The sequence below is a fragment of the Acinonyx jubatus genome, chromosome B1 (genome assembly GCF_027475565.1).
Source record: "Acinonyx jubatus isolate Ajub_Pintada_27869175 chromosome B1, VMU_Ajub_asm_v1.0, whole genome shotgun sequence".
Lineage (NCBI taxonomy): Eukaryota > Metazoa > Chordata > Mammalia > Carnivora > Felidae > Acinonyx > Acinonyx jubatus.
The window spans coordinates 145,293,534-145,302,241 of NC_069382.1; the positions used below are offsets into that span (position 1 = coordinate 145,293,534).

The 8,708-nt window shown below is 38.4% G+C and overlaps 1 protein-coding gene across 1 annotated transcript; it reads right to left on the bottom strand.

Annotated features, from left to right (window-relative positions):
* Positions 1-345: 345 nt before the first annotated feature.
* Positions 346-2,114, bottom strand: UTP3 (UTP3 small subunit processome component). Its single transcript, XM_015081899.3, has one exon. It carries the CDS (start codon positions 1,846-1,848, stop codon positions 412-414), a length of 1,437 nt encoding a protein of 478 aa, XP_014937385.1. The 5' UTR covers positions 1,849-2,114; the 3' UTR covers positions 346-411.
* Between the last annotated feature and the right edge of the window lie 6,594 nt (positions 2,115-8,708).

The following is an 8,708-nucleotide window of genomic DNA, read 5'->3' on the forward strand; positions in this document are numbered from 1 at the left end:
ACAGACTCTTACAAATAAGATGATTGCAAAGGTACATTCTTTTCACTTTACAAGAAAAATATTAAAAGTGTTCTAAGTTTGACTGTTGCTTCACAACCATCTGTGAAATTTTCATAGACTACTACTTGACAGATTACTTTTTTCAACACCTCCGTTTTTCCCAAGTACTTTCATATTGCTTCCAAATATAAAAGTACTACCTCCATACTATTTTTTAGTATGACTTCAAAGGACCAAAAAAAAAAAAATCATAATAATAAAATAAAACTTAACAACAACCCAAATATCCCCGTCGACAAGAATTTTTAAAATTTAGGGTTAGGTATTATATATCAATACAATAACTTCGGTTAAAAATAAAAATTTATTGATCTAAAGTTATTGCCAAAAAACTTAAGCTAAGTGAAAACTTTATTTAAGCTTAATGCTCTTTTTAACTCCTGCACGAATGCCAGAGAGTTCACCACTATAACGTTGCTCTTCTCTACGAACTTCACGAACTTGGCCTCTTCTGCGAATTCTGGCTCTTCTGAACTTCTCCCGGTGTTTGACTCTAGGATTCCGATCAATCTTCTTTCTCCTAGGTGTAAGTCCCCTATTTTTAGCAATCTGATAAGTAATGGCTCTCTTTGCATTTTGATCTTCAAGAGCCTGTTCTTCAGTGCTATTTTCTTCTTTCTTTCTCTTCAACTTTTGCTTGTCTTCTATTTCTCTATAGTATTTCAGTGCAGCTTCTTCATCAAAATCAGAATCATCAGAAATATCTGTAACAGCAGAGGCAGCAGCAGCAGCAGTCTCTGAAACAGATTTTGGCTTGGCCTTGGTGGATTTTACTTTTAAACTCAGTTCTTTCTTTCCAGCATCATCCTTAAGTGTGAGTAGATGACGAATTTCAGAAGACAGCTTCTGATCTACAACCGACAACTTGTTGATCAAATTTCGGTAGGTAACAAGCCTTTCTATGACAGGATGTCCATGTGCAGGGACTCTCCTGGCTTTCAGGATCAAATAAAAACTGATGTTGGAGCAGTAGTTCAAATAGAGATTGTACTTGGTCCTCAGGTATTGGCTTCCTTTTCCAGATGGAATGATCCCTTGCTCCACCAACTGTAGCAATGGCTCCAGCTCATCCTTCACCTCTGTCAACTTAACTTTCAGGTCTTCTATCAGTTCCAAGAGCTCTGGTGATTCTTTCCGCAGCATCTTCAGCTTCTCTTTCACTGAAACTTTCGCCAGATCCTTCACGACCCGGGTCTCAGCCTCATCTACTTGACGTACAGGTTTTGCAAAGGCCTCTACCCAGGTCACCCCAAAATCATCCTCTTGCAGGCCTTGGGCAAGGCGCCGCTGTATGAGCTGTGCTTCTTCTTCCTCCTCTCTTTCCTCCTCCTCTACTTCTTGTTGACTTTGTCGGTTTCGGGGCTTGGAACCGTAGTCTGTGTCATAGTAAAGTTTTTTCCTCTGACCCCACGACAAACTGGGATCCACAGATGCCTCGGCCTCACTCTGCACGGAGCTCCCACCATCATCATCATCATCATCTTCCTCCTCCTCCGCACTCTCTCCATCTTCATCGTCCTCATCACCAATATCTAGGGCTAGAACCTCCTCCTCCTCATCGCCATCCTCCTCCTCGTCCCCACTCTCCATTTCGCTCCAGCCTTTAGACAAGACAGCCCGAGATCGGGCCTCATGGAAATCATCTACCTTATCTTGATAGTAGCTGGAGTCCCCTGGCGACGGTGGCAATTCTAAATCGTCTTCATTTTCGTCCGCTGGGCCGGGACCTGCCTTGGCTCGCATAGCTGCCCACTTGGCCGCTCCGCGCCGCCGGGATCTCCCCACCATAACTCACGGTCTCAAGTTCTACACCGACGTCGGGCTTTTGGCCACCTCTGACCTCAGCGCACGAGCCACGCGCTCCAGTAACACGCCTCTTTGAACAGCCACGCGCTCTCCTCCCAGGCGAGTGTACAGGCAAACAGGTCGGCTACAGATTCCACCTCCTTCCGGGCCCCAGGATCCTCTCCGCTTGGCGAGTGAACTAGGACTTCCGCTCAGCCCCGTAAGCTTTGTCACTTTAGGAGCTCTTCCGTTTTCGCTTTTGCACTTTAATGCCAATCTATTCCGGTGAATTAAAATCCTTCCGTGTAGGAACAATAAATACTGGAAGTTCCGTTCCGTAGAGCCCTGTGAGACTTCTTACTCTCGCGAGTCTAGGCGTGGCTAGGACGCGGGATCTTGAGGGACCGCGAGGCGAAGTCGTGGGGGCCGGTAGAGGGTGCTCTATCTCTTCGCGTAGGAGAGGCTCCTGGCTAGTTGTATTGCGCATGTGCCGGGCGTTTCCGACCTGGAGACGAGCGTAGCTCTATGGGAACTCTCTAGGTTCTGGAATTGTTATCTACCTTCTCCGCCTATCAGCCTAGAAGTTAAACATGTTGTTTTCTCTCCACAAAGTCTAAATACTCTATATCTGGGCACCATAACCTGAGGCCGTGACGGCGCCGCTGGCCTCCAGAATCCTGGCAGAGCCTCGGATTAGCCCATCTCCAGCTCTCTGCCCCATCAGGGCTCGGTGACTCGGCGGTGATTTGTGTCTCTCAGGGTGTCCCCGAGGGGTGTCGGTCCCGAGCGCCCCGTTCTAGGATTTGACTCTCCCAGGAACTCAAGTTGGCTGCAGAAGGCACCGCACGACTTTTTTTTAGTGGACAAAGTTCACCCAAGATGTTTGGACCTGTCACTCTCAGGGGCGGACCCTTTATTTAATTCTTCAACATTTATTAAGCATGAGACAGTGGGTGAGACTCTGGGAAGACAATGGTGGGCAAAAGCAGACGCTGTTCCCGCATTTAAGTAATTTGTGGCCTCGCGAGGGACACGCGTTAATCAATCTCACGACTCTTGGCAATTCTAAATAGGATAGGGATTGTGAACTTTCGTCCAGTGTTACGCAGCGTTCAGCTGCCGAAAACACTCGACGCGCCTTTCACATCGCTGCCTTTGTACACGCCATTCCCCTTATTTAAAAAAAAAAAAAGGGTGTAGTCCTCCTACCCAAATTTGGGAAATTTTTACTGTATTGAAGAGATCGTAAGCATTTTCTGTGTGGTCTCTTTACTTACCTACTTGTCTTTTCCTCCCTTCTTTAACCTAGTAGATCTCTGCAAGCACTTATACTGAAAGGACCCAATACAGTGTCTGGCAGAGTAAGTTTAATGAATAAGTATTGAAATTACAGTATTCCTTATCTCAGATGCTACATAAAACACTGAATGAATGATGCATAAAGCTGCAAACGTTCCTAAAGGCAATAACCTGGCTGGAATGGATTTTAAGAAACATTCAACTACTTTAATTTTATACATGTGGAAACAGACTTAGGGAGGTTACATTAGCATACCTGGCACAGAAACCAGGGGCAGGGCTCCCACACCAGGCTTTCACATTGAGCTGTTATCAGTCCTTTGCGTCTTCAGTGTGAATGAGTTTCAGACCTTTTCCTGAGGGTAGGTTTTGCTGGGTGGATGAAAGAAACCAAGAGCATAGGTTAATATTTGAGGAGGAGGGTGATAATAAAAGAAGAATTAATCAAACTTTAGAAGTGTTTTTAGGGCTAGAAGTATGAAAGGACTGTCCTATAATCTTAGACTAATTTAAGGTTTTCATACATTGCATATGATAGATTAAGATTTTTAGTATTAATGACACCTTCAAATGTAGGGAGTTGAGTTGAACTTTCTATATGATGCTAAAATTAAGAGTGACACACAATTTCTTTGGCGAACATATAGTGTCTTTAAGAAAAATACAAATTTTTAGAAAAGTGGTATTTTGAGCTAAACAATATTTTTAAAGTGTTAAAAGTTATGTTAAGCATGTTAAAACCTTTATAACATTTTAGAAAATACAATTTAATGAATTAAAAAGGTATGGGTAAAAGTCCTATGTTCTGATGGTAAGCAAGAATTCACCTCTGAATGTGATTTTTAATAGGTTTTATCATTAAGCAAATATTAACTGCTTACTAACTGTAGCAGAATACTACATGTGTAGTAGATACAAAGGTAAATTAGCCATAGTCTCTTCCATTAAAGAGTTTATAATTGGATACAAAAGAAGACAAGCATACACAGATTACTAAATTACCGAGCAGTGTGTGATGTAAACCCAGTGCTGTGAGAGATCAGAGGGGTGAGAGATTGCCTCTGGATTGTTATTCTGGAACATTGCTTAAAAAAATGTTGCATCTAAGTGGGACTGTAATTATATCATTGCTTTAAATGTATTAAAAGTTAAGTTTTATTTAGGCCCATAAATCCAAGTTTTTCTGCTTAATTTTGTTGCAAATTATTGAGAATTTATGGCCATATTTCAGGACCAGAATGCATACATTTTTATAGAGAAATTAGAAAAATATTTTTGTTACTTTTAATGGGAATGATCACATTGCTCTAATATTATTTAGTTTATACTAATGATTGCATTTCCTAACTATTCAGAATAGAGTTGCAATATCCAGTGCATATTGAGAGAATGCTATAGTCCAACATTCTCAGATCTTTTTGATAAGGAACCATTCAGAAGCTAATTATTCAATTCCAGCAGCTCCTATAGCCTGATCTTCCATAGCTTAATCTTAGAATTATTTACTGTTTAGGTGAGGAAATTTTTCTTCTTAAAAAACTTGTATTTCTGAAAAGACAGCTTAGCAGCTTTGTTATAAGCCTGTGCCAATTAAAGAGAAAAACACATAGTCCCCAGAGAAAAGGAATAAATATTAAATAACATATGACATTTAACCATTATATTTGTGGCAACTATAGTTTATCATCAACTTTAATATTACATTATTGTGATGCTTGGCTTAGGAGTTAGCAAGCTACACATAATGAAGGCCACCAGGTTTTTGTTTTGTTTTGTTTTCTCGAGAATATCCTTTTTGCCTTATTCTAAGCTCTAAGACCTTTGGGGATTATCTTACTGTGGAAAGTAGGGGTTTGTAAATGACACACTAAGTGTTATTAGGATACTTTATTCAGGGCATGAGTTCTGGGTGTTGAAGGTGTTCTGTCGCCAGATTTGCTTAAATTGAGCTCAGTTATGGACTATACAGCAATAGCAATTATAATAGCAACAACAACAATAACTAACATTGAGAGCAGTTATTATGGGCCAAGAAGTGTTATAAGCTCTCGAAATTCAGCTCTATGAGGAAGGTACTACAATGTCTCTAATTTAAGAAAGAGACACACAGAGCTTAAATGAGGTCATAAGGCTAGTAAGTGGTAGAACTAGATTTGAACCCAGACAATCTGGCTTAAAACCCACACTGTACTATAGCTAACTGCTTAGCTAGTACTGGCTTTCATATATTTTCTTAATAGGTTTTCTCATTTTCAGTCTCTGCTGTACATTTGATTCAGTATCATACGATATATCCTCCTAGAATATCATTTCCATCATCCCACACCCTTGTTTAAAACCTTTTTCAATGACTCTCAGTTACTATCAAGATAAAGTTCATACCGTACATGACCTTCCCTCAGTTTGCCAAAAAGTAGCTCTTCCAGCCATACGTTTTATTATTCCCCTACTGAAACCTTTCATTCTAACTTATGTGCTCTACTGCTCTAGTCTCCAAACATTGCTTTGCAATTTCAGTATCTTCATAATTACTTATGTTAGAAATTTACAAATCATTGCAGATATCTTTTTGGCTAACAAAGAAATCTCACATAAGTCCATAAGGGAAACTGTATGAGACTCTTTGAAAAACTATTATTGATAGCAGGGAGTTAGAGACAACCTGGATGCCCGTCCCTGGAAGAGCAGATCAATAAAAGGTCATGGATGAGCATCGTGGAATTTAGAAGCATGGGATGACCATATATCTTGGTGGACCTGGTACAGTCCTGTTTAATCTGTTATTCTGGTACAATTATTAATAGCACTCTTTTACTCTCATGATTGAGGTTATAAATTATTTGGCCATCTTAACTACATAGTAATTAGAAACAGTGACTGGAAACAGTGGATTATATATCCACAGAGCAACATGAATTGATATTAAAAACATAGTGCTTGGGGAGAAAAGCAAAAAATGAGATACATACTACTATATTGTTCACATATAGAAATGCATGCACAAAAAATACACGTTTTGTAAATACATATAAACAAAATAATGTGAAAAGAACAATTGTTTATGAAGGGGCAAAGAATGGGATGATGCTTGGAGACTAGAAAGAATGGGAGAGGAGCCTTCTCTGACAAAAAATGATAATGTGCCAGAAACTGAGGAGAATAATCAATTATTTGCATCTAAGATTCAATTAAAAAACAAATAAGCAGACAGAAAATGACCATATAGGTCCCTAACTGAGAGTCCTTTAAAAGCCTCCAATATCTATGGGATCAAGTTTATATTCCTTATGATTTGACTCTTGTGTACATCTTAAACTTTACATCATACCCCATGCTCAGTGTCACCATACATAATATAGCCTTGTTTATATATGTGTGTATGTATACACACATATGCACACACACACACAGGCTGTGCTCTTTCTTTTCCTTTGTACATATTGTTTCTTCTATACTTTTTAGAGAACTCTTATTTATCCTTTAAGACTAATTTTAAATGTCACCTTAAAAGCCTTTTCTGGCCTCCTCAGGGTGAAGAGCTTCCTCTTTTGCATTCCCATAATGTTTTGTACATCTTTCTCTTTATACTTACTGCTCTTCCTCCGCTCAGCCTATGAGCCCCATTAAGTCTGGGTCCATGTAGTCATTTTTTAAATCTTCAGAATCTAGGTCAGAACTTGAGTAAATATGTTGCTATACTCACTGTCAGCCTATCAAAGTGGCAGCCTTTAACAATGAATTGCAGTATCTTTTGTGCTTCTCTAGTCATCACTATTCTCCTTTTAAATGTAAAAGTAACATGTAATATTTAATGTATGGCTTTGTGTACTTAAGCTAATAGTTAAATGCACATTTACTTGCAATGCCAGTGTCATAGACTAGGTTGTGTTGACTGAAGTAAAAACAAGTAGTGTGTTTTTTAAATTTTTAATGCTTAGAGAAGTAGTAATGGTAAAAATAATTTTATATGATAGCAATAATGGGAAAATGCATCACTGATAGTTCATTCAGATAGTTCGATATAATCACAGAAACTCCTTGAACTATTTTTGGGTACAGAAAAGAAAGAAGGATTATTTTTAAGTGTAAAAAAGAAAATGGAAGACAGGAGGTATAGTGGCCATCTGCTTTCATTTCTCTCAGAAACCACTTACTCTGAAACCAGTAGGTTATATATTATTTTTGCAACTAAAGTCTATATCTATTTAAAGACACAAAAGTCCTAAAAGTGAAGCAAAATATAGAACTTGTACTGAAATATGGGATAAATCTATGAAGACTTTGAAGCTTTTAAAGATGACTTGGTTTGTTGGCCTTAATTACCAAATGAAGAATTTAATGAGATTGTGACACCACTTCCCTTTCCAAACTCTAATATAACTAAATACTATGTAATTATTTTGTAAACATTATTTTAATCCTTTTTGATTTTTTTTTATCATGAGGAACCTTGTCGATACAATTATTTATGTATTAACTATTGATTCAATGATAATTATAGCTTTGATGGTGAAGGTCTTCTGAAACATGGTTCAGGTAGAATATTTTTCTTTAAGCCATTCCTCATTCTCTATAGAATGAAGGCCTTAGTTCTTAGCCTTATGTATGTTCAGGATCTATCTTTACCTGGCTCCAACTTATTTTTCCAGCTACTTTCCTTCTATTTTCCTCAATGAATTCTACAGTCTAGCCAAACTAAAGCACTCATTGTTTTTTTTCTCTTTTTGAGATTTCTTTCTCTTGGCCTTTGCTTATGCTGCCCTACATCTCAATTCTTAGATGTCCTTCAAGGCCCAGCTAAGATCTTATCTTTTCCAGGCTGTATTCTCTGACATAGTTCCTTCCATTAGCATCTAATAGCCCTTTAACTCTTCCTATGTTGGGATTTTAAAACATTTTCTCCATTGTGTTAAGAATATTCATCTTTTCTGCCAGATATATCACTGCTCGTCTTTAACCCTTATAATATCTAATACAATTACTCAGTTGTATACTGTGTAATAGTAAGTACTGTATACTGTGTATAGTAAGTACTGATAAATAGCTAATCAAATGAGAGTTAAATTGAGCTCTGTTAAATTTCAGTAAGATATTAGAAGTTATTAAGAACAATCTAAGAATTTAATAAGCATCTGCAAATGGGACATTGATCTGTCTCCATTTTTGATGTTATGTAATAACTTGGACTCTGCTAAGAGCAAAGGAGAACCATTGGAGGGTTTTAAACAGGACAAAATTAGAGAATTTATGGGAAGAGGTAAAATTATGTGTGAGGTTGTTACAGTCATTTAGGTGATGAATTTTAGTGTCTAAACTAGGGCCTTGGGAATAAGGATATAAACAGTGGGCAGATTAAGAGCTTTTTGGGAGATGGTATTATAGGACTTAGTGTCTGTTTCAGTGTGAAGGTCAAGGAGTTATAGTGACTCCCAGGTTTTCTGGACAACCGAGTGGATGATAGTACCCCCCCTCCCCCAACTAAGAAAACTCAGGAAGAAAGAGGTTATCAGGGTGCAGGAAACAAGGGTAAATAAATTTTGGACAGTGCATTTGAGGTGTCTGTG

Coding starts and splice junctions, on each gene's coding strand:
- UTP3 (XM_015081899.3), bottom strand. CDS start 1,848: ATGGTGGGGAGATCCCGGCGGCGCGGAGCGGCCAAGTGGGCAGCTATG.